The sequence below is a fragment of the Camelina sativa genome, chromosome 6 (assembly GCF_030686135.1).
Source record: "Camelina sativa cultivar CO46 ecotype springtype chromosome 6, ASM3068613v1".
In the NCBI taxonomy this organism is placed as follows: Eukaryota; Viridiplantae; Streptophyta; class Magnoliopsida; order Brassicales; family Brassicaceae; genus Camelina; species Camelina sativa.
Genome location: NC_141885.1, coordinates 25,794,625 through 25,818,755, shown reverse-complemented (window position 1 = coordinate 25,818,755; position 24,131 = coordinate 25,794,625). Strand labels below are relative to the sequence as shown.

At 33.8% G+C, this 24,131-nt stretch overlaps 2 protein-coding genes and 1 pseudogene across 8 annotated transcripts; 1 reads left to right on the top strand and 2 right to left on the bottom strand.

The window, feature by feature from the left end:
- Positions 1-15: 15 nt before the first annotated feature.
- Positions 16-3,840, bottom strand: LOC104793107 (zinc finger CCCH domain-containing protein 30). The gene is made up of 2 exons (XM_087454773.1): positions 3,259-3,840; positions 16-2,668 (listed from the first exon to the last, which is right to left on the bottom strand). Exon 2 carries the CDS (start codon positions 2,649-2,651, stop codon positions 435-437), a length of 2,217 nt encoding a protein of 738 aa, XP_087310899.1. The 5' UTR covers positions 2,652-2,668; positions 3,259-3,840; the 3' UTR covers positions 16-434.
- Positions 3,841-15,696: 11,856 nt separating this feature from the next.
- Positions 15,697-19,013, top strand: LOC104793106 (G-type lectin S-receptor-like serine/threonine-protein kinase SD3-1 pseudogene; annotated as a pseudogene). 2 transcript variants are annotated; one of them, XR_015559496.1, is made up of 2 exons: positions 15,697-16,005; positions 16,451-19,013. The product of XR_015559496.1 is annotated as a G-type lectin S-receptor-like serine/threonine-protein kinase SD3-1 pseudogene, transcript variant X1 (transcript). The 2 variants fall into 2 exon arrangements; XR_015559497.1 differs by having other exon boundaries at positions 15,757-16,014.
- A 621-nt stretch (positions 19,014-19,634) lies between these two features.
- LOC104793105 (guanylate kinase 1) lies at positions 19,635-22,410 on the bottom strand. 5 transcript variants are annotated; one of them, XM_010519381.3, is made up of 11 exons: positions 22,097-22,373; positions 21,805-21,860; positions 21,561-21,674; positions 21,412-21,488; positions 21,176-21,305; positions 20,731-21,093; positions 20,523-20,644; positions 20,294-20,429; positions 20,174-20,219; positions 19,993-20,083; positions 19,635-19,897 (listed from the first exon to the last, which is right to left on the bottom strand). In XM_010519381.3, exons 2-11 carry the CDS (start codon positions 21,805-21,807, stop codon positions 19,816-19,818), a joined length of 1,164 nt encoding a protein of 387 aa, XP_010517683.2. In that variant the 5' UTR covers positions 21,808-21,860; positions 22,097-22,373; the 3' UTR covers positions 19,635-19,815. The 5 variants fall into 5 exon arrangements, with proteins under 5 accessions (XP_010517683.2, XP_087310057.1, XP_087310058.1 ...); XM_087453931.1 differs by having other exon boundaries at positions 21,805-21,847; positions 22,097-22,370; XM_087453932.1 differs by lacking the exon at positions 21,805-21,860 and having other exon boundaries at positions 22,097-22,410.
- Positions 22,411-24,131: the final 1,721 nt, after the last annotated feature.

The following is a 24,131-nucleotide window of genomic DNA, read 5'->3' as shown; positions in this document are numbered from 1 at the left end:
AACAAAGACTAGAGATTATAGAATTTAATTCCAGGATACTCATTATAACAAAATGATAACAAATAGTCATAACAATAATAATTATAAAAAATAATAATATTAATAACAATAATAATAATAATGATAATGGGAGAAAGAAATCCTAAAAAAAAAATTGAAAATGGGAGAAAGAAAAACCAAGAAGGTTTTTTTTCCCTCTTCTCCTCTCTTCCCATAAGCTTTTTTTCTTGTTTTGTTCCTCTTCTTCTCTTCTCTAAATAAAATAAAAAACTGTTTTTTCTTGTTGTGAAAATTAATTGACCCAAAACAAAGAAAACTTCTTTCTTCTCTCTTCTTTGTTAATCTTGTTGTTACCCTTCTACCACCACCACCTGTAAAAAAGAGGTTTTTATCTACCACATATAGAAAGAGAGAGACTTTTGGTTTTGGTCTTCTCAATTCTGCTGAGCAACAAGCTGATCGAGCTGCATTTGCTCAATCCAAGCTTCTAGCCCAGCATGATCCATTACCGGTTCCATCTGATTTGGCTGCTTCACGTTTTCCCCTGAGGAAGATGATGTTGCTGTTTTCTCTTTGGCATCTGTTGGAGACTCCTTCACCAATGACTGAACCCATGACACATCAGGCTCATCACCATCAAACGATGATGATGATCTCAACTTACCAAGCGCCTCTGAGCTCATTCCCCAATCCGGTTGACCATTTGAGGAACCCCATTTGGATGATGACCATGTGTTGTTGTTGTTGTTTACCGGTGAACCAACGATTGGGCTTGAGTTTGCTCTGAGCTCTCTCGAGCTAAGGCTACGGTACTGTTGTTGTTGTTGCTGCTGCTGCTGCTGCTGTTGCTGTTGCTGTTGTTGCTGCTGCTGTTGCTGTTGCTGTTGCTGTTGCTGTTGTTGCTGTTGCTGCTGCTGCTTCACGCACTGAGCCAACATGGAAACACGAGAACTCATTGGTGAAATCGGCTCAACCACGTTCCGAGGAGACATTCTTCCTCCACCTGAAAACAATGAGTGATCGACGCTCTTTGGTGAAGAGAAGCTTGTGTTGATTGGAGACAACATGCTCTGCTGCTGCTGTTGTTGCTGGAACTGGTTGAACACAGCGGATTTGTGAGTGGGCGAGAACACCGCGGAAGCTAAAGCGGAATCAGTAAACCGAGGAGACGAAGAGCCTTCTGCTGAGAAAAGATCTTCAAAATTCGAAGGAGGCATTGATTTCATCCGACCAGAACGGCTCAATGAATTGGAATACTCGTTGAGGAGCTGCTGCTGTTCGTAGTCCGCTAACATATTGTACTCGTCTGTCGGAATATCTCTTGCATTGAGAGAAGACCTTAGCCTGCTTGACTGTAGATTGCTTCCAGGTAAGTGCAGAGCCGGGACATTCGGCTGTGGCCAAGCCATGTTCGAATGAGACATCCCATTCCCGGCTGATGATGGGGAAAGAGGGGACATGACAGAGACTCCTGATGGAGAACCAGGAAGTAGACTCAAAGCTGCTGCATAATCAGCATTCGATCTAGGCGAAGGAACTGCTGAACCAGTGGATGCGTACAAAGGTCGAAGCTCCTCAGGTGTATGCGCAAAGAAACAAACACGCCGACCACAGCCTGTTCCATCTTTGCAAAGTCGTGTCCTGTACTGAGCAGGATGTAGCCAGCATTCAAACACACCGTGTGCATACTCACACATATCTCCTCGTCTACAAGCTCCTTTCCTAAAATCCGGGCACGGAACACAGCTGTAATGGAACTTCCTCGGGTCTCTTCTCCTCGCGTTTTCACCCGGGTGAACAAAAGGACACTCAGTCCAATCATGAGAATAAGCACGCGAGCAAGGCCTAACCTTGAAGGAATACATTCTGAACTCATCAGTCGCGTAGATACTGTTCTTGATGTCAGGTAAAGACGGATCAACGGGATACTCTTTCTTGAACTCAGTCGATTTCAGCTTAAACGGAGAACCAAGGGGAGAGACAGACCCCGATCCACCATTCTCTCCAGTAGGAGAATGTGACGGAGAAGAACTTCTGTTCGGAACATTTGTCACAACCCGTAAATTACGCTCAGCGGTCGATGATCCATCAGCAGAGAGAAGCTCCTGAAGCATAAGCTTAACACCTTCAAGCTTAGGAGGAACAACAATAACATCACCAGCTCGTTGACCTTCAGCATCCAAAAGATTCAAATCAGCTCCAGCAGCAAGAAGCAGCTTAACAACTTGGATAGCATTCACAGCTCCACCAGAAGCAGCACAGTGTAGCGCGGTGGTCTGATCATTGCCACAAGCGCGGTTCACGTTAGCATCAGTCAAAGAAACAATAAGCTTGATCACATCTAAGCTTCCATAAGTAGCAGCAACCATCAACGGAGTCCTCTGATCGTTGACCATAGCTTTAGAACCTTTTTGACGACCGTACCAGAGACCAGCTTCATCTACACAAGAAGGGTCTCTCTCAATAGACAGCCTTACACCTTCCACGTCGTTGTTAGCGGCAAGCTCAAGCAAGCTCGCGAAGGTATCCTCTGTTTCAACTCTCAAGTGATTCATGACTAAGTTTGTAACAAGGTTGTTATCCTCTAATGAAACTGGCGACGAAGATCTTGATGACACGATCTGATTTAATCGGTCTGATCCACAGCACATACTTCCATCTGTGGAATCTGTAAAACATCAACAAAAAGAATCACAAACTCAATCAAAAAAAGACCACTCACAGATATAAAAATTAATTCATAAGATATATAATGAAAAACCAAAAAGAGAATAATTTTCTGATTCTCTTCTTATCCATTGATTTGGAGAAACTAGATCGGAAATACTCAAGTTACAGGTAAAGTCATTTTCAGACAAGAAGAAGGTTTTGTCTGAAAACAAGACTATGTCTTTAACGAATCATTTCTCTTAAACCAGGCAAGGTCAAACAGATATCAAAGAAGAATCAAGCAAAGATGAAGTTCTAAAAATAGAACAGAGAGAGCACAAAAAAAAAACCGATTAGCGCAAACAAAATATTTTATCCGATCTTTTTTTTTTTTTTTTACAGAAAAACTGAAGTCAAATAGGCAAAAAAACACAAATAAATCTTTGGTGCATGTTATTTACTCGTTTTTTTCTTTTATATCCACAGAGATAACAAACGACATAGTCACATAGAAATATTGATATCATCAGAAACAGAAAAAAAAAAAATGATTATTCAATAAGCCACATCGAGCAGCTAGAGGCTTCAGATGATCAAACAATCTCTCACCTTCTTTTTTTTAATTATCCTCGATTAAAACAAAAGCAAATCCAAATCTTGCACGGAGACTTCGATGGGTTTAATCGTGAAACGAAATCAGTTTCTAATAGATCTAGGAATATTAAAAAAGAGAGAAGAAGGGGAGTGCTAACGAACGAACACAAGAGTGAGAGAAGAAAGAGGAGAGGAAAAGAAAGAATTTTCCCCGAGAAAAATCTGGGAAAGAGAATATAAAAGAATCAATCGGGTGAAGTCTTTATATTTAGAGAGAAGAAGAAGAAAAGAAGAAGAAATGGTGAGAGCTTGTTCTTCTACAATCTCCATTTCCCAAGCTCAGATCTCACTAGAAAAGTATTTAATTTCACACCCAAAAATAAAATAAAAATATTTATTATTTTTATTTTTTATAGAGAAAATAAATTTTCGACACTTCGTTTTCGTTCAATGAAAATATTTAATAAATTTCGCTATCCAATAGTGAAAAGCTAATTTAAAAAAAAATAACATTATTATTATTTTCCTAAATAAACAAAGAGAAAAAAAGAAAAAAAAGACATAGCGCTTACTACTACAAAGTACAAATAACAATATGAGATCTTCTAATTCTAAACCCCTTTAAAATCACCTCAACCAATAAGGAACTTCCACGTCATAACTAAAACAAGAAAAACACAAGGTTAAAATCGTCATTCTGACTTCCATCGTCTGATATGGCAGATTATGATTGGCTGACATAGGAAGTGGACACGCATGTATGTATCTCTTTTTTGTTGTTTTGTCCCCCCTCCCCTTTGGTTTCAATAAAATTCTCCCAGTAAGTAATTTCCCCTTACTTAATAGTTAATACAGGCTTCCTAAAATAAAGGGGTTAGCAATCCAGTGAGTCAAGTTACATCGTAATTAAAAAAAAATAGCCTATTCTGTCTGCTCACGTGGCGATAACTTATTGGCAAACTCACTTATTCCGGAGACGCTCTCCTTTCTTCGTTAGGTTTTTTAAAGATATTTCCCAATTTACCCTTACAAAGAAACTGTATTTACTCCCTTTTTTACCTTTGTGACACGTGGAGCAAAAACATTGAGCGATGAGCACAATACGACACGGGGTTTTTCAATGGGATGAGACCGGTGTTACCGGTGGACCCGTGGTACGGATGGGGTGTAAAGTGAAGAGAAAGTGAACGGGAACAACCGGTAGCCAGTGTGAAGGGGGGGGGGCGTAATTGAGAGGGATTATTAAACGATATTTAAGAAAGAGGTAACTGGCGTCCGCCAAGCGTACGGGGGAGGGAACGGACGTGACATATTTTATTTAATTCCAGTTTAATTGTGGAGAGAGTCAATCATAAACCATGAGGAGAAGAAAATAAGAAGTGGGCCGCCTTATGTTGTAAAATAGATATTTTTATATTAATTAAAAAAATTGAAAAGCAATTATATACTGCACCATATATAATAAAATTTCCAAAACACTTAAAAAAGTTAAAGAGAGAATTAAAATATGGTTATATTTCCCATTATACAGTAGCTTTTTTTGCCAGCATTGGTTTTATTAAAAACTTAGTACCCAAAATTTAAACAAAAGGATAGAGTTAAAAAAAATAAAAGAATCCTCAATAAATTGAAATTAAAATGGAGTAGTGTTTGCGGAAAAAAAAAAGTAAAAAGAAAAAAAAATATCAATGGATGCTGGCTGGTCCAAATGGTAACTGCGGATTTAGTGGTGCGAGACAAACGATTTGATAGTGCGGTACAGTTTAACTGTGGTATATGCGGGACAATTTTTTTTGCGGGACAAGTGCGGTTACTGTAAAATCAGTGGTACAAAACAATGTTTGATTGGTGACAAAAATTTGCGGTGTGGATTTCATATTATTTTATTAATAACTGATATTTTAAAATTTTCATTTGTATAATTATACATATATTCATTTATTTTGTATTAATAAATAGATATTTTTATTTCTGAATTTTAAATAATAAAACTTATTTAAAATTAAATTTTGATTGGTAAAAAAAAATATTTGCGGTTCACAATATAATATTAAATGGTAAAAAGCAAAAACTGATGTAAATTACCATTGATAAATTTTTTTAAAATATATTTATAATTATTATAGTTGTATCATTTTTGTTTTGTTTTAATGAAGAATTTTTTCATGCAATTATGAAGCTTATACACCTAAATTATTATGAAAATTACATATTGCTAATTGAGTTCAAAAATACATATTGCTATTTGAATTCAAATATTCAATCATAAAAAATAAAAAAAATAAAAAAACACAATAAAATAATCAAAATATATGGTGTAACCTATTGTTAAGTTGTTGAAAAAGTTCCATTGTAAAACAAATATATACTTAGATGTTATATGTTTAATTTCTATATAGTAAATGATGGTAATTTAAACAAAAACTAAAAATTTCAAAAAAGTAAAAAAAAATTATACAGTGGGACATAGGCGTTTTTGTGCAAATACGCTGGACTAATACAGCATCAATATCCGCCAATCTGAAACTGCGGTCCAAGAATTAATACAGCATCAATATCCGCTAATCTCACTTTTTTTTTTTTTTCTAAACCCATAAATTATTTCATTTTTTGTTGATTGGTAACAAAATGCGTATTTAATGTTTTTGTCTTTCGAATTCCGCTTTTTAATGTCACCATTCTTGAGAATCAATTTTGGAGTTACTATCCGAGTAAAGAAAATTTACCAACTTATCTGATGAAATCTTCTTGGATTTTTTTTTTTTAACAAATAAATCAAATGAATTCTTTTGAATTTCATTTATTACCTGACAATTTTTTATTTTTCTTTCAATTAGTGAATGGCAGATGCACTGGTTGCTCTTAAAGTCTTAATATTCAAATAATATTTTCAGCTATTTCTTCCAATTTTGTTTAACCCATTACACTATAGAGTTATTCCAGATTTTGTAAGAAAAGCACCATCATTGGCTTTTTTTTGTCACTATTACCAGATCATTTGTTTTTACTGAATTTTGTTGTTATTATTTAGACTTATAAATTCAAAACCATTTGAACGAAGTTGAGATGTTAATATCTTTAGCCTTGATTGAAGAGCTTATTTTGAAGATTGCTTAAACTTTAGTTTTTCTTAAAACTTATTTAATATTGAAATTTGATTATTGTTTCTGTTAAAAGGGTTCACTCTGGTTCGGCAGAGAACATATCCCCCATTTCCAAATGATGGTTAAAACATTGCATCAACATTATTAGGGAGAAAAAAAATTAACACAGATTTGTCATCATTGTATATAATTATGGTTGTTGCAAATTATAGAATAGTCATATAATAACTTAAAGAGATGAAAATTTACATACTTTCAATAATTTGCTTTTTAAAATAAAAACATAAAGCATCTCCAGAGGAAATTTAAAATAATTTCAGTAATCCATAGAAAATGTTTAGGGTGGTCCAACAAAACCAACAGTAAAAACTGGCTTGCTTTTGTACTTACCGTTTTTTTCAACGTTTTTGTACTTACCTAAAACTGTCTATATAAATACAAGATCTATTATTCAGTTGATTGAAACCAAATTTATAATTATAAGTTTATAACCAATTTGAAAAGATTAAAGAAAAAGAAGATTAATCTTGTAGTAGAAATTAATAGTGGTAAAAGGTTTATAATTAAGATGCATCAGTATAATATGAACTAAAATCCATTATATACATTTATACAGTCTAAGTTATTGATTAAAGCCTTTCAGAATAGTCTCAGGATGGATTTATTGGAAAAGCTTTCCACCCAAATTCAAATGTATTTATAATTCTGTAACGATGAAAAACGAATACTACTGACGTAATAATTTTAGTTATTTCATTTTTATGTCGGCAAAAAAAATTGATGTCGGCAATTTTGTTTAATGTTTATCGTGCTAATCTAACTTCTATTTTTTACCTGATCCTATACTTTAACTAATTTGAAATAATAATGATACGTAATTATACTCGAGTTTTGACGACCTCAATCACTCGTCCAGTGGGAGGAGAACACTCGCGAGGCTTCACTCCGTTCACTAATTATTATTAGTGATGACAAATTCTCGTCTCCATATAATCCTCAGTGGATGCTCCATCCATTAATATTCCTATTACAGATAAGGAAATAAAAGTATATCAAAAAAAAGTATATAAAATTAAGAAAAAGCATTATCCTCATGCTAATGCACGAGAGAATACTTTTGGATCATGTGGATAACAAGATTAATAGAACGAGTCCGACATTAACTAATGACCAATCATCACACATAAGATTGTTAATCCAAAAAAAAAAAACTTAACAGCGTGGATCTTCTCATAAGTAGTAATATGGGTCGAACGCTATTTTAAAATCAGCTACAAAATTCTCATTCTTTTTATAGCAAAAAGAAATCTAGAACCATCAAATACAAATTAACATAATTGTTTCACAAATATAAAAAGGATAGAAGTAAAATATAAAAACAACAAATATAGTTTTGTTAATAAATTGACTATTTAATCCATATAATCAGTTAGCATTAGTATTTTTGTTAAGATAATATGTTTTTAATAACTACAAATTTGCTTAATAATTCTATCATTTTACTCTGTAATCACCAATATATCATTTTTTTTTGTTTTATAACATATCATAGTTGACAAACCTATTTGGGTCAATAATATGGACTTTAATACCATGTAAATTTTCAGAAATTCTAATTCGAAACTGATCAATAATAAAAATGTGGTAATCTATTTCCTTGATATTAACTGTAGGTTCTATGTAACCTAAAATACCATTTTAAATTTACAATCGATACAAAAGGTGCCACGTGTGTGTGTATGTGAGTATTAGGGGAGTAGGACCAATAATGGAAGGGACCCGATAGTGACCAAACTTGGCCAAAGGGAAAATGCGAGTTTGTGTGCTTTACTTTGTGGTGTTTTGTCTGAGTCTCTCTTTTGTTTGGTTTCCACGTGAACACTTACCCCAAGGTCCCCAACTCTAATCGCCTTGTTGCATCCACAGGGCGCAAACTTCTTCCAACTATCCCCTCTATCTTATCATATGCTTTTATTTTCTCTCAGTACTTAACAATAATGAGATTTCGTTTTATTTTTTGCTTTTTCATTTCAGGAAGTTCAGGTCAACTTTAACCTCTCTAGCATTTGCAATGCAGTAGTACTCAAACTCAGTTTTGTGCTGATGGTTTGCATTTACACGTAACCAATTAAATTTCTCATCATTGGTTTTGTAATTTGTTCATATAATTAAATTTATTTTATGCTGATAAGGCCCCATAATTATAGATATGTTACGACAGTGGTAAGAAAAACTATGTCATGATGTTTTGCACTCTCCGATAGCCGATAGATTTAGCACCATTGGTTTCGTTCATATTGTCATATTTTTTTTTTGTGTTATTTTGTATTATTTATGAAAACTTGTAATGTTTACAATTCATATTGTCATATATGCAACAGTTTTTTTTTGATAGTTACAACTTACAAGGTGACTTTTCCATTCCATGAGTAGGTTTGTGACTAAAAGTACATCGTTGGTACTATATGACCTTCACACAAATAAAAAAAATCTTCTAATCCAACAATACATTATACATACAGTATATGAAAAAAAAACAAAGAAAAAAAACGCCAACAGTACATGTAGGTTTTGTAAGTTGTTTATAACTTGATATGTCGGTCACGATGACGAATATATTCGAATTTTGTGTTTTTAGATAATGTATTTAACATTTATTTTTGCTAATTTTTATACTATTTATAAAAACCTTAAACCAAAAACATTTATCAGATAATAAATTTTCACATATTTATGTCAACAGTTTGGTGGGTATATTTTTCAGCTTGGGCACTTAATTAAGTAGATTCTAACTAATAGTACTAGTAAATATATAAGTAAAGTAAGGGTGAGTACTAGCTAGTTATAACTCATTTCATCAACAATTAGGTAGAAAATAAAGTAAAGCTGAAATTTTGTATTGAATTAGTACCTAACAAAAACTCAATCGAGGTCCATTGAAATGGATTTTCATATGAAATTCGTTAGTGTTCACAAATCTTAGTAGAAGGGTACGTACTATTTGGCAATTCAAAAGGAGACAGATGACGTCTCAGTTCTCTTTGGAAATGAACACGTCAATGTACTAGCTACAATATGGGAAAACTTAATTTGGATGGTTAATCTCTGCATAGAATAATTATAATACAGTCGAGATGTTACGTTCCTAATAAATAATTGATTGATATGAAGTTATGGATTCTTATACTATTCTTCATTTTCATACTTTAACATTTATATATGTGCCAAGAGACAAGCTTAAAGAGACGGTCATGTGGTGAGATGGCTACTGAATGGAGATATGTTCGCTTTCAAAGAGTTTGGTGATGTTGAGTGTGTAGACATTAAATAGAGGAACAAAATATTTCTCATATTATATATATCCTCATTTTCTAGAGAATATATAATTTTTTGATAACACCACAGATAAAATCTTATTATCGACAGTTGAAAAAATTACCGATGCGATTGATGATAAAAAAAAAAACTCCGGTACAAGAACTTTTGCAGGAAAAAATAGCAGTACAGCAATGTATTTCTACAGGATACACGTAAAAAATATTATAAGATATGTTGAAATATAGAAAACTCAAAATTATATCCAAAAGAAAAAGAAGCTATATACGTCAAGTGATATGAACAAGAGAAAAACAACCGAACCCAACCTCGGTCCATTTCGGGACATATGGGATGTTACGAACCGTAGATGCAACTTTTCTTCTGATATCTTTTGTTTGTGGCTCCTCATTTTTTCTCTCTTTTTTTCTTTTTCCCTTTAATAATCGCAATTGTGGGGGTCCATGTACTTGTTTCAAATAGATGAAATATCATAAGATGCACTATAGACACGATATATATAATATATAATTCTGTTCTTTCTAACGAAAAATATTCATTTAATTTCATTGTCGGGAAAAATGACGAATTAAAAGTTTTATGACTGGAGCGAATCAAACCTAACTCCAAGCCCAATTAGCTAGTAGGTGAGTACTACTGAGCCCGTAACGTGGAAAGATAACATAATAGGCCTAGTTTTATTAACGATTTTGTGTTTACTATGTTTTCTTTCTTTTTATCAGTATTGAATATTGATTAGTAGAAATTTAGAAGAGATGATTTGAAGATTGATGATATATCTTCCATGATTAGTTGATTACTAAGACTTATATATTGACCTTCAAAAATAGAAGAAGGTTGGAGTATGTTTTCTAGTTCTCGTTCAAAAATGTGAAATCGAATTTGAGATTTACAACCGTCGAAACAAATTGCATTCATCAATCCATGTCTCAAACTTAACTAATACGAGATTCTATATAGTTTCCAACGGATTATACAACCTTCTTTTTGACGTAACGGATTATACATTGTTGTTAATTTATCCTACTTTCTGTAAACGTTTTTTGTCATATGGCTTATTGGGTTTTTAAATATTGAATTTTAATTTGGCATAAAAAAAAAGGAAAAAAAGATGTCTAGCTACACGAAGTATTGTTGAATAAATGGTCACACATGCCAAATATACTATTGTATACTCAACTACACAAAGTATATATATTACATGGCCACATCCATTAACTATATGACGTTATGCGGTCAACATCATAGACATTTAATTCAGTACACCGGTCAATTGACTCCGGCGAAGACCGACGTTGACTCCGGCGAAGACCAACGTTGACTCCGGCGTTGATCAACACTTAAAAAAAATTCTAAATTAAAAAAAAAATTATTATTATAGTAAATTATTTATGGGTTTTCATGATTAAAAGAAATTTTCTATTCAATATCCAAATATTTTTTATATATCTCTAATATATTCAATCTTATAATTAATTATTTTTTATTTTTCAAGCTAAAATAAATAGTTAAATAAAAATCATTTATAATTATTTTCAAGATAAAAAAAATCATTTATAATAATCTTCAAGATATAAAATCATTTATAATGATTTTCAAGATATAAAAACAATTTATAATTATTTTCAAGATATATATATATATATATATATAAATCTCTCATAATCAGATTATTTAATTACTACAAAATCAATAAAATCAAATTCAACTACTTTCATTAGAAAATAATATGCAAAATATTGAGTATATGACTCTTTACTCTAAATTTTGCATGGTAAATGTTATAAAAAAAATTATACACTCTTTACTTTAAAATTTACATACTCAAAATAACATATAAACAACAAAAAATTGACAAAATTTACTTTTAACATATGAACATTTTCATTTTTACTCTCTTTTACATAATTAAAATATGTTAAATTAATTTTTAGAAATTTTTTTAAGGTTTGGGTTCTCCATATTACATTTAGGAAATATATTTAAAATATCTTTAGATATTGAATTAACATATAAACAACAACAAAAGAACACAATATTTACTTTTAATATATGAACATTTTCATTTATACCCTTTTTAACACAATTACAATATGTTAAATTAATTTTTAGAAATTTTTTTAAGGTTTGGGTTCTCTTGTTTACATTTAAGATATATTGAAGAAATATATAAAAAATAATTAGATATTGAATAGAATAATTTTTTAATTAATAAAAACCATAAATGAATTAATATAATAATTTCTTATTTTTAATTTTTAATTTTAGAAAATTTTTTTGGTCAACGTCGGAGTCAACACCGGTCTTCACCGGAATTAATCAATCAGTGTACCAGATTGTATGTCTATGGTATTGAACACATGACGTCATATAGTTCATGCATATGACCATGTAATACATATATTTGGTGTAGTTGACTATTCATGTATTCACCTATACTTTATCTAGCTAGCCATATTTAAAAAAAAAAAAGTATATATATTTTTAAAAAGGTAAAAAGTAGTAATAATAATGACGTGAACACACAAAAAAGGGAGCAAATTAGTCCAAGTTGTTCAACTGCTCCATGTTAAATTGGGGAGATTGAGTGATGAATGGACCCTATACAGTACCTCTATGTTTGCATATCACATGCCCCATGGTTTCCCTCTTCTCCAAATCTCCATTTTTGTTATTTCTTTTAAGTATTGATTTGACTTTGACGACTTACAATTTTCATTATATATAAAATCCAATAATAACTTTTTCTTTTATTTAACTTATGCGGCCGTGTAATCTCCAACCTCACTCTATTTTAGAGTTAAAATTCTATTATAAAGAAACATTTGTTTTAATTCTATTCTATATTTTACTCTAAAATAGAGAAAATGATAGAATTGCTTTATATATAGAGTAACTCTATTCTCATCTTTATTTTTTTACACTAACTTTATTTTTAACTCTAAAATAGAGTAATACATTGAAGGAAAATAATGCTCTATTTTAGAGTTATTCTATTTTTGAGAAAAACTCAAAAAAGTATAAATATACATTGGAGATGATGTTATGACAAAAAGTTAATTTGCATTATTACTCTAGTGAAGAAAGTTAAAGAAAAGTTTCCTTTTGAAAGTGAAAAATAACTTACAGCTTAACAAGGGAATCTCTCTCGTCTTCCACACTACTCGTTCATTAATATTGATATCTGTTATCTTTCTACACACAAATATATAAACAAATATGAAGTTACTTTCATTTTTTTTGTCTTGAGTATAGTTCTTCTACTAAACAAGTACTTTGACGTCGAGATTAATTCTATAGCTTAATAAGTAACTCTTCTTTCTCTGATTAAAAAACGTGACATATACTTTTTTTTATATATAACTCGGATACGTGTAATTGAATAAGCAACCCTCTAAACGAGTACTTTAATTGTATTAGCGCAGAAAAATGTCAAAATAATATTTCATTTTCAACAAGCGAGTTTTTTATATTCGAACGGTAAGACTTGAGGGTTTTTGCTTCGAACAAAAAGAGTGAAAAGATAAGAAAGCGAATGTAGACACACACGTGCTAGACTGATAGGGCCCGACATTCTTCAACCGAGGCAAAGGCAACTCGTCAAACCCTTCCTGTCCAAAGCTGACCCCTCTTTTTATTTAACTACTTATTAACAATTTGACACGAATTACCCAATTTTTAATCTGCCATAAACATTTATGGTATTAAATATATTATTAAAAAATATGAAATTTCCTACATTATTTATGAATATTGAATAATTACATTATGCTAATTTGGATAGCAATTTATAAACAATGACAAAAAGATAGCTAGATTTTTTTCTTTAATTTTATATTTGTAAATTGGTGATCGGATAAACAGTATTGATCGACTAATCGAAAGAAAGATAACGAGGAAAACCAAATATAGTGATAAAACTGAGATATAAAATGCTAACTAAACACTAAACTCACTCATAAGAGCATTCCCATTGGATATCCTCACGAGATATCTTTTATTTTTTAGTAATATAAACAAAAAAAAAAGTTTTAATCTGAATATTTCTCAGATCCGGCTCTCTGCGCAGATCAATTTAGATCCTCAGAGACACCATACGTGTCAGTATTATATTGGTTACGTTTTTTTCTTTCTCTTTTCTTCCTTTGCTTCTCATTCTCTTTCGATTCAATCAAAAACAAGGAAATCAAAACGATCGGAGTTCTGATCAGTTTCCAGAAACAATTGATCCAAAAACTAATTTTCTTTACCGGGAGGTTCCCGAAAATGGCGGAATCCGAATCTCAGATCTATCACGAACGACAAAGATTGTAATTTTGCCTTTTGCACTCCCTCAACAATCTATTTCAGGTGATTTGATCAAAATCTTAATTTCCGTTTCAAAATTTCACCCTGCGAAAATCACACCGATGATTAAAGAGTTTTTTCTGGTTCAGGACAAAGACGCATTCACGCGAGAAAGCTTGAACTCAATCGCAGAGAAGCTCGTGGAGGATGATCCAAACAAAGAAACATGGACGACACCTCTCTCTTTACTCCTCAAGCCTCACCACAACACGCTCACTGGCATGAGTGTTGATTGGCATGATAAGCGTAGTGGAGCTTCTTCGATTGATCTTAATGGTACAGAGACTTTGATGAGTATTGTGTTGAATGTTCCGGTTTAGCGGTACGGTGGACTTTGGAGAAGTAGGCATTGTGTTGTGGTTAGAACTTAGAGGTTTTGCTAGTGAATAACAATGCTTAAAGATCAACAAACGTGAGTTTCAATTTTTCTTACGTTTCTCTCTGTATGTTGTTGAATACCCATCAAGTGTGGAAATGTATCTAGTACATGTCTTGTAGTTTGAATTTTACTCCACTTTTAAACTTGAAACGCCAAGATTTGAAACACTTCCTCTGCTTCTTTCTACTTGGTAGCTGTTGATCCATGGTTGTAACCGATGAAGTTTCACAAATCAATTCACGGTGTTGACATCTATTCTTCACAAAAATAGACTCCTCTCTCTGAATTGAGTTCTGATCATCAGACAGATCATCCTTTACCACAAATTCTTGATGGTTTAACACTGAATTCACTTCCCTTAATTCACTGTTTTGCTTTGTCTCTGAAACAAAAATGATTTCCTGCGGACTAATCAATGTCGTGTCAGCAACCATAGATGTCTCCTTCATCAATGTACTAGATTCCATGGATAGAGCAACATCAATCATCTCTGGTAAGGACTGATGTTTGAGCATATAAACCAACTCCTACATTTCAAGCTTTAAACCATTCAAGAAGATGCCTTGATCCTGAACTAATTAAAGATGTGCAATGGGAGGATAAAAACTAAAAACAATGGGATGAAGATCTAAACTTAGATTAATATTATTTTTAATGTTATTAAAAGTTAGAGACACTAATTTGAGGATGTGCAATGGGTTTGCTCTAAATTTTTTGTACCGACGGACAGGGATCCTATGCCGAATCACATAAAGAATCCATCCATTTCTTAGTCTATCATCAAATCATTAAAAGAACTGTTTGTTGGTTTTCGTAATTATTTTTTGCTAGAATTATTGGTGCTTTATCATTATTATCGTTAATATCCAAATTTAGTTAGAGATTAGTTAAGAGACAAATGACGACAAGGGACCACTGCTTAAAGATAATTAAGTGTGAATCAACAGAGAATATGAACCACTAAATTCGTTGATTACACTTCATTCATAGAGAGAGAGAGAGTCGGCTAACACATTATACGCATTGATTATGTACGCTAAACAATGGTTTATTTGCATGATAAATTTGACCATTTTCAGCCCTTAATCTAATTCACACACGCTCTTCTATCAATCTAAACGCGCTAATTAGTCACAGTTATGTGATAAACAAACAATCAAGATTTTAAAAACTTAGGTTCGGATTTTGAATCTTTTTTAAAAGATGTTGTTGGGTTAAAAAGATGTAATCCAAAATAAATACATTCCTATTTGTTTGCATTCTTCTTCTTTAAAAGACAACTCGTAAAAGGAAAACGACAAAGTTCAATTAAAAGCCATACCCCAAAAAAAAAAAATGTTTTATTTTGTATCGGCGCTAAGTATAAACCACTTCTTCCTTTTCACATTGGCCAACAAGAGAAGAGAAGCAAAATCCTTCTTTCTAAAAAAAGAACTTATCAGATTCATCTCAAACTCCTTCTTCAGAGATTGATTTCTCACATTATTATTATTATCCACCAACTTGGTATCATCTTCTTCAAGATCTCAAATTCTGTTTCTCTCTAAGAAGAAAGAAAGAAAAAAAACGTCTCTTTCAATCTCTTCGTCTACTGTGGTTAGTATAGTGCGTCTTCACTGTCTTCCTCTTCATATAATTTTGTTTTATCACAGCTTCATTCTCTGAAATTCTTATAGTAACCCACTCAACTCAAGGAGCTTTTTTTTTTCCTTCAAACTCAACAATCTTGGGTCCCATTTATCAAGAGCTTAAAGTCTCTGTTTTTAATGGTCAATCTTTACTGTAATACCCTCCACATATATTTCTTCTTCGAAAGTTCAGTTCGCTTTTAATCTCTCGAGATAAAAATCAAATTTTTTTTTGTCAACAACACTATTTAATTTCTTCATAGTCAATTTGTTGATACTTTGGTGTGATTTGATATAACTGTGGGTCCAATTTTTTATAGAAACTTTTTAAGCTTCTTCAAGTTTTGAAGTTCATCTTTTTTATTTCACCCATTTTAAAGTTTAGGTTTTGTTTTGTTTTGTTTGAAACACAGGTTTTGGATTTTTGGGGATGATGTTGAGATGAAAGCAGAGTCTCTTTCCTTGTATCTTGTTGTTTCTGTTGCTGTTGTTGTTGGATTTTGAACCAGACACAAAAAAAAAAAGATGTTTCGACCTCTGCTTTTGTCTCTCTCTCTAGTCTTCTTCTTTGCGTTTCAGTTCGTTGTTTCAGAGATTCAACTGGGTTCTAAGCTCGTTGTTGGTGAAAACACCTTGTGGGTTTCCAACAATGGTGATTTTGCTCTAGGGTTTTTCAATCCACCTGGTTTGCCTAACCGGTTTAGTATTGGTATCCGGTTTAACTCCGATTCTATCCCTTCTGATCAGCGTAAGGTCGTTTGGGTTGCTGGAGCTGTTGTTTACGTTACTGATAACACTTCTTACTTCGAGCTCACTCGTGATGGAGAGTTGGTTTTGTTTGATTCTTCTTTGGGTGTTCCGGTTTGGAACAGCAAGACGAACCGGTTCTCTGTATCCTCTGCTTTGCTTCGTGATGATGGTAATCTCGTGTTGTTGAAAGATAGAGAAGAGATTGTTTGGCAGAGCTTTGATACTCCTGCTGATACTTTGCTTCCAAACCAGAAGTTACCTTCTTTTGAGATGCTTAGAGCTGCTAGTGAGAATTCTAGGTCTAGTTATTACAGTCTTCATTTGGAGGATTCAGGGAGGTTACAGCTGAGATGGGAGAGTAACATTACTTTCTGGTCAAGCGGAAACGAAGCTTTGAAGAACAAGAAGAAGATTGGTGCTGTGCTAACTTCTGAAGGAGCTTTGTTTCTTGAGGATCAAGATCTGATGAGACCTGTTTGGTCTGTGTTTGGGGAAGATCATAACGACACTGTCAAGTTCAGGTTTCTCAGACTTGACCGGGATGGTAATCTGAGAATGTACTCGTGGAACGAGGATTCAAAGATTTGGAAACCGGTTTGGCAAGCTGTTGAGAATCAGTGTCGTGTTTTCGCAACTTGTGGATCACAAGTTTGTTCCTTTAACAGTTCTGGATCCTCCGGATGCACTTGCCCTTTTAATGCTTTTGTATCGCTCTCGGATCCTAAATGCTTGGTGCCTTATCAGAAGCCAACCTGCAAATCTGGTTTCTCCATGGTTAAATTCAAGAACTTGGAGTTGTATGGAATCTACCCTGCTAATGATTCTGTTGTTTCTGGAGTTAGCTGCCAGAGATGCAAGAAGGTGTGTTTAGATGATTCTGCTTGTACTGCAGTCACTTACACGAACGATGGGAATCCTCAATGTCGCATGAAGCTGACTCGATATATCAGTGGTTACTCTGATCCGTCTCTGAGTTCGATATCATATGTTAAAACATGTTTGGATCCCATCGCTGTGAATCCAAACGTTTCTAAAGAGTCACCACCAGTGACTGTACCGAAGTCTCACAGTATCTGTCTTCCCTGTCTTATCGGTGCAACTTCCACTACACTTGTTCTGTTTCTCGGATTTCAGCTTGGTGTTGTTGTGTACATCTACCAGAGGAAGAAGCAGCTAGCTAAGAAGAAAGCTGATCGATTCTCCAAAGCTGCAAATCCAAAAGGTGTGATGATCTTCTCTGTTGATGAGATAAAGGCCATGACTGATAACTTTGATCATAACATAGGACCAGGGATATTCAAAGGGGTTATGCCTGAGAATGAAGTCGTTGCGGTTAAAGAAATGGAAGCGACGTTAATAGAAGAAAGGAAGTTTAGGAGCTCTGCATCAAAGATAGGTACAATGCATCACAAGAACCTAGCAAATCTTGAAGGTTATTGCTGCGAGCTAGGCAGGAGATTTCTAGTGTACGAATACGCTAAGAACGGGTCAATACTGGACCACATTGTTGACCCCTTACGAAGCAAGAAACTAACTTGGAGAATAAGAACTGAAACCTGCTTAAGCGTGGCTAAAGCTCTTTGTTACCTCCACACAGAATGCAGGGAATTCGTCAGTCATGGGAACTTGAACTGCGAAAACATTCTGCTCGGGGCGGATTTGGAAGCTAAGTTAACTGAATATGGATTCGGTTTATGTGCTGCAAATAAAGACGTTGAAGATTTTGGGAAGACGGTTTTAGCTCTAGTAACGGGTAGATATGAACCAGAAGGAGTAGTGAGTGAATGGGTGTATAGAGAATGGATTGAAGGGAGGAAAGAGACCGTTGTGGACAAAATATTAGAAGGAGATTTCGATGTAGAGGAGCTCGAGCGGGTTTTGAGAATCTCGTTTTGGTGTGTTCAGGCGGATGAACGGTTAAGACCATCAATGGGGGAAGTGGTGAAGGTTTTGGAAGGTACATTGTCTGTTGATCCACCACCACCGCCTTTTGCTTGTGCAAGATCATCACCGACTAACTCATCAGAGTCTAGTCAATCGTTGTACGAGCCATAAGGGCTCTTAAGTGAATGAAGTGTGTATAGTTTGAGGATCTGATTTAACAACATTTGTAGTAGTGAAGGCTGATGATTCTTGTTTCAATTTTTGTAAGGTCTTAGCTTTGATATTTGAGTCTGTGAAAGGAAGTGTCTTTTGCTGAATAGCTGAAGCAGTGTTCTGTTGCAACTTTAATGGACCTCAAGTTCATGGGCTTGTCGTGTGGACCAATTAGAGAATGATGTTGATTACTCATCTCTCATTAGTTCCACCATGATAATCAAAGTAAATAAGCTCTGAGAAGTTTTTAAGAGAAGCTTTGTTAGTTACTACTCATACTGCACGTCACTCCACGCGTTTGCTTTGGCAGAGTCTTAAAGACTTTTGTACAAGTGTCTGTACTGGTGGAGCAGGACCATGTTCAGGACAGAACCATTAGTGGGCTTACACGAATCTTCCTTATACTACAATCCGACCGACTTTAGCCCCACCAGAGTGATCCTGAGCCTAAAGATTCAAAAGCAGTTGCGGTATATGAGCGGTGCAGAGAGCAAGATGAAGAGGACATGACACATATGAGACTTTGTTCCAAAGTCCCAACTTGTTCTTTGGCCGTCTCTTTCTTTTCTTTTCCTCTTTGTAATCTCATTGGCTGATTTTAAAAGTGCAACTGTTAACTGACACCAACTGCTGTCTTTTCCTTCCCAATACATGACAAAGATCATTCAAGCCTCTTGAACATCCAAATCGTGAGTCATGTGTTGAAGTTATGCTTTTCTGAATTTGATCCTCAACTCAAGAACCAACATCTAAAAGAATTCCAAATTTGATTCTTCGATTCTTGTCAATCCAAATTACAACGAACAATATCAACATCCCAAACTCTTTAGTTATCATCATCATCATTCACTTAAACTCTTTTAATGTCTTATCTAAACCAAGGAGAAACGGCACTGTAATGAATGAAATAACAGTTTTATCTTTTGTCAGCTTAAAACTTAATGGTGTCGACAAGAATCCCCCTTGTTCTACCCGGTGCCCCTCCATTTAGCGAAGATAAGTCCAACACAATCCTGCATACCATCATTTACCAGAAGGTCATATTAAAACTTATAATAGTTCAGAGAGATTATCAAAAACATAAGAACATTAATTCTTAGTTACTTACTTGTTCCTTGTTTCTTTTCCTATTTCTTGAACAATGATCTGATCTTCCATTTTGGATACTGTGTGCTCGGTGGGAAGATTGATCCCTTCTACTGCAGAATCATAATATTACAAAAAGCAATTAGTTTCCACATTTACTTATTTATGGAAAAGAAATCTATGCATAGCGTTCAGTTTCTCACTTTCTACACCATTGACAAGAGAGACTCCATCTAGTCCCAAGAGTTTCTGGAAACAGAGCCGGTACTGTTATGCATTCAGAACATGACAACATTTTGAGCAATTAACAAAAGGTGGTTCACCTTGAGCTTCTGATAGCATTCCTCGAGGTTGTCATTATCCAACATAAGACCGAAAATGCCTGAAGATTGCCCTTCTTTGATCTCTGCCTCAGCATTTCTGAGCCGCTTTTGAATTTGCTCCTCTGTCTCGGTTCCTCTGTTTTTTTTAAGAAAATAGATTGATAATGATCATCCTGGAAACTGTAATGTAAGATATCAAGAACTCGTATTGTAAAGCCTGATTTTATACCTAGCACGGAGCCGATCTTCAAGCTCTTTCATAGAAGGGGGGCATACGAATATGAATACTGCATCAAGAGAACTCGCTCTCACAGACCTTGCCCCTTGGACATCAATGTCGAGAATACATCTCTGCATGGAGCAAAGAGAAACTCGCCGTTTTAAGTATCAATGACACAGAAAGCATCATCTATCAATCCAAAAGCTTTCTTATATACCTTTCCTGAATCTGTTACCACCTCGACGGACTCAATGCTGGTTCCATAGAGATTACCGTGAACAGAAGCAAACTCAAGAAACTTCCCATCTTTGATATCTTTCTCCATAACTTTTTTATCAGCAAAGTGATAATGAACACCGTCTCTCTCCATAGACCTCGGAGATCGAGTTGTGTGGCTCACTGAGAACCCAAACATTGAAGGAAACTCCTTCATAAGCATTGAGATAAGCGTTCCTTTCCCAACTCCAGAAGGACCGCTTATGACAATAGGCTTCTCGGCATTGCCTCTGACACCTTTACTCCAAGCAACAACTTCCTTCTTTAGTAATTTCTTCTGTTTCCGCACATAAGGACTATCTACCTATCAATGTTTCAACTTCAACACATGAGAACTCCAAAACAATACTCTCAAACATCATAAATTACTGCAACAAATTACTAACCTCAAGGAACCAGATGGAGTCATTGCAAGGTGAACCTTTCTTAATAACCAAAATCCGACCTTGTTTAAGAACAGACGCGGAGTAGCCCTTGCTAGGCTTAGGTCCTGTCCCAAGCACAATAGGACTAAACCTAAAACAACACCAAGTAATTCTCAAATCATTAAGATTTCTTCCTGACATGTAAAGAACAATTCTTGCCACAGAATTGCTAGAAACTACATAACACGTACACCCACCAGTTGTTACTGTTCTTGTCATGTATTCGAACCCCAATGGAAAAAGTGTTCCTTTCATGATTTCCACCAATCACAAACTTCCCAAAAGAAACCTCTAATCAGATCATTATCAACCAAGTTTTAAACAAACAAACCTTAAGTAGACTTACTGTTCGATCACCGATATCGACTGATATCTCAGTGTTATTGGTTTCAGATTTTACACCGACGCCATTGGAGTGTCCGTTCTCCGGATGATCAACTAAAAAAGCTGGAGCTTCTCCCTAACAACAACAATAAAAAGAGAAAAGAACCATCAAAAAGCGAAGAAATTATAGAACTTGGAATCAGAATTATCAGCAAACATCGATTGAGCAACCAGAGTTCTCAGTTAAATAGCCAAAAGAGGCTCACCATAGAGATAATTCTATGCCTCCAAGAAGAACAACAACACAGCCTGAGCAATGGCACTACAATAACATATAAGAGATCAAATAGAACCAAAATATCTCTATTTAAAAAAACAAACCTTTTATCTAAGTTTCAACAAGAATTCAAGGAATTGGAATCCCATGAGCAAAAAAAAAAGGAAACACTTTAGTCAAAACCCAAATGCAGAATTCATGGAAATAAAAAGACAGGAATCGTAACGTATCACACAAAAAAGGTATCAATGAGAATAAGGCCAAAATCAAACAATTCGTACCTCAAGAATGAACACCTGAAACAGGTGAAAGACGAAAGCTTTTTTTTTTTTTGGGGGGGGGGGATTGCAGGAAACAATTTCAAAGGTTTTTTGATTGAGAAATAAAGCGCAGAGTTGTTTATTGCAGTAAAAAAGATTCGATCTTCTCCAAAGTGTTGTCTCGATTTGTAATCCTTATTTGAATATACTGTTTGTGTGGATTATAAAAGGAGACAACTTGGGAGATGATCGAGTCTCTGTCTCGGTGTAGGCGAAGCTGCCAACTCTCTCTCTCGGTGGCGCTTCCTTGTCATATTTAAATAATAATAGGTCTCATAGATAGAGACTCCTTGAGTCGACAGCTCAAATTTTTATTAGTTTTGTTAAGATGATATTTAATTGAGTTAAGTAATAATAATAGTTAAGTATATATATACGTAGGGAGGTTGAAATAAAGTTGGATTCGGTTGTTTTTAATGACTTATTAAAAACATATATGTTGTTGGAGAGTTAATGTTGTTGTTGTATTTTCCTTATTTAAATATATATGTTGCATATGTTGTTTGATCAAATAAAAATTATTAGAATGACATATTTTGGAGGTTAGAAATTTGGTCGATTGTTTCTTAGTTAGTATTGAGGGTGATTTTGAGAAACCAAACAAAAAGAACAAACGATCAGGGGGCGATACGATTGACTAAATGACTAGTGTCAAGATGCACCGATGACTAATGTTGAAGATTAAACAAGCTTTACAATTTTAGTGCCCATGTCTACTATATCTAAGACAGATGGATTCAAACAGTTTTTGACAGCTCTAAGTTAATTGGATAGGAATACGTGACTCCCTCCCTTATTTCCCACTTCTCATTTAAAAAAAAAAAAAAAAACAAATGATTGAGACTATTCTTTGTATCATTTGAATTATTTGGGTCACAATCGAAATATAGTAAAAGAAAATAAAACAAGACAGAATGCTTCAAATTAAGGTAACAAAGATAGATTAGTGTTAGATAGTGGGTGCCTGCACCGCTCATTATCTCACATTTTTTTTTTTTTTGTCTTTTCCTCCTCAAAATCTACTCTCGTCGGATAACATGAAGGAAAGATTCTCTCCGGAAACATAACCAAAATTTGGGTTTAGTAACCACAAAACATACCACTTTTCATATTAAGTACTAGATAATAACCCGCTCAATACGCGATGTTATAGATTAGTTATACTTTTTTTTTTCAACTAAACATTAATAAATTAAAATAAAACTCCAAGATTGGTCGACCAAACAAGAGTAAAAGAGTTTACAAAAGATGATTCAAAGATTAGAGATCTTGAAGATCGAGCAAGACAATCCGCCTTTACGTTGACCTCTTGTGGTATCCTGACTAGAGTGAAGGAAAGGTAAGAAGTACGGAGCAAAGCACAGTCCTCCAGCAAATTCGAGTTATACTTTTATGTAAATTAAAGCTAATCATTTTTTTTTTACTTTTCTAATTTGATAAAAGTTTATTTTTATCATACAAATAAATAGAAATCACTCTAAAATTATGAAACTTGCTCTCACATACATTTTACTACTATAAGTCTATAATATTCAAATATTTAGCTTTGTTTATTCATTATAAATCACACTTAGGTTGTCGATAAATAGAACGTTGATAATTTTGTAAGTGATAAACTAAATATATTTTTTATACAATGATATGAACTTATGAACTACAATGTCAAGATAATTAAGCTTCTATTTTTAAAATTTAACTTCTATGAAATTTAATTTTTAATGTTAGGCTTCATTCTAATGATTTCACGTACGTTGACATGTATATATGTATATATATATCATCAGATTGTAATTTAAAAAAAATGGAATCAAGTATTAAAATATAGTATATCCTTGTAATGTCCTAAAAACAAAATTTTAAATTATATACCAAAAATAATTAAAAACAAAAACTATTTTAAACTACGTATATGCCATATAGTCTGTAAAATTAAAATTAAAATTCAAAATATTTTCTCACTTTATCTTTCAACCACTCTAGGAAAAACCAAAAATAA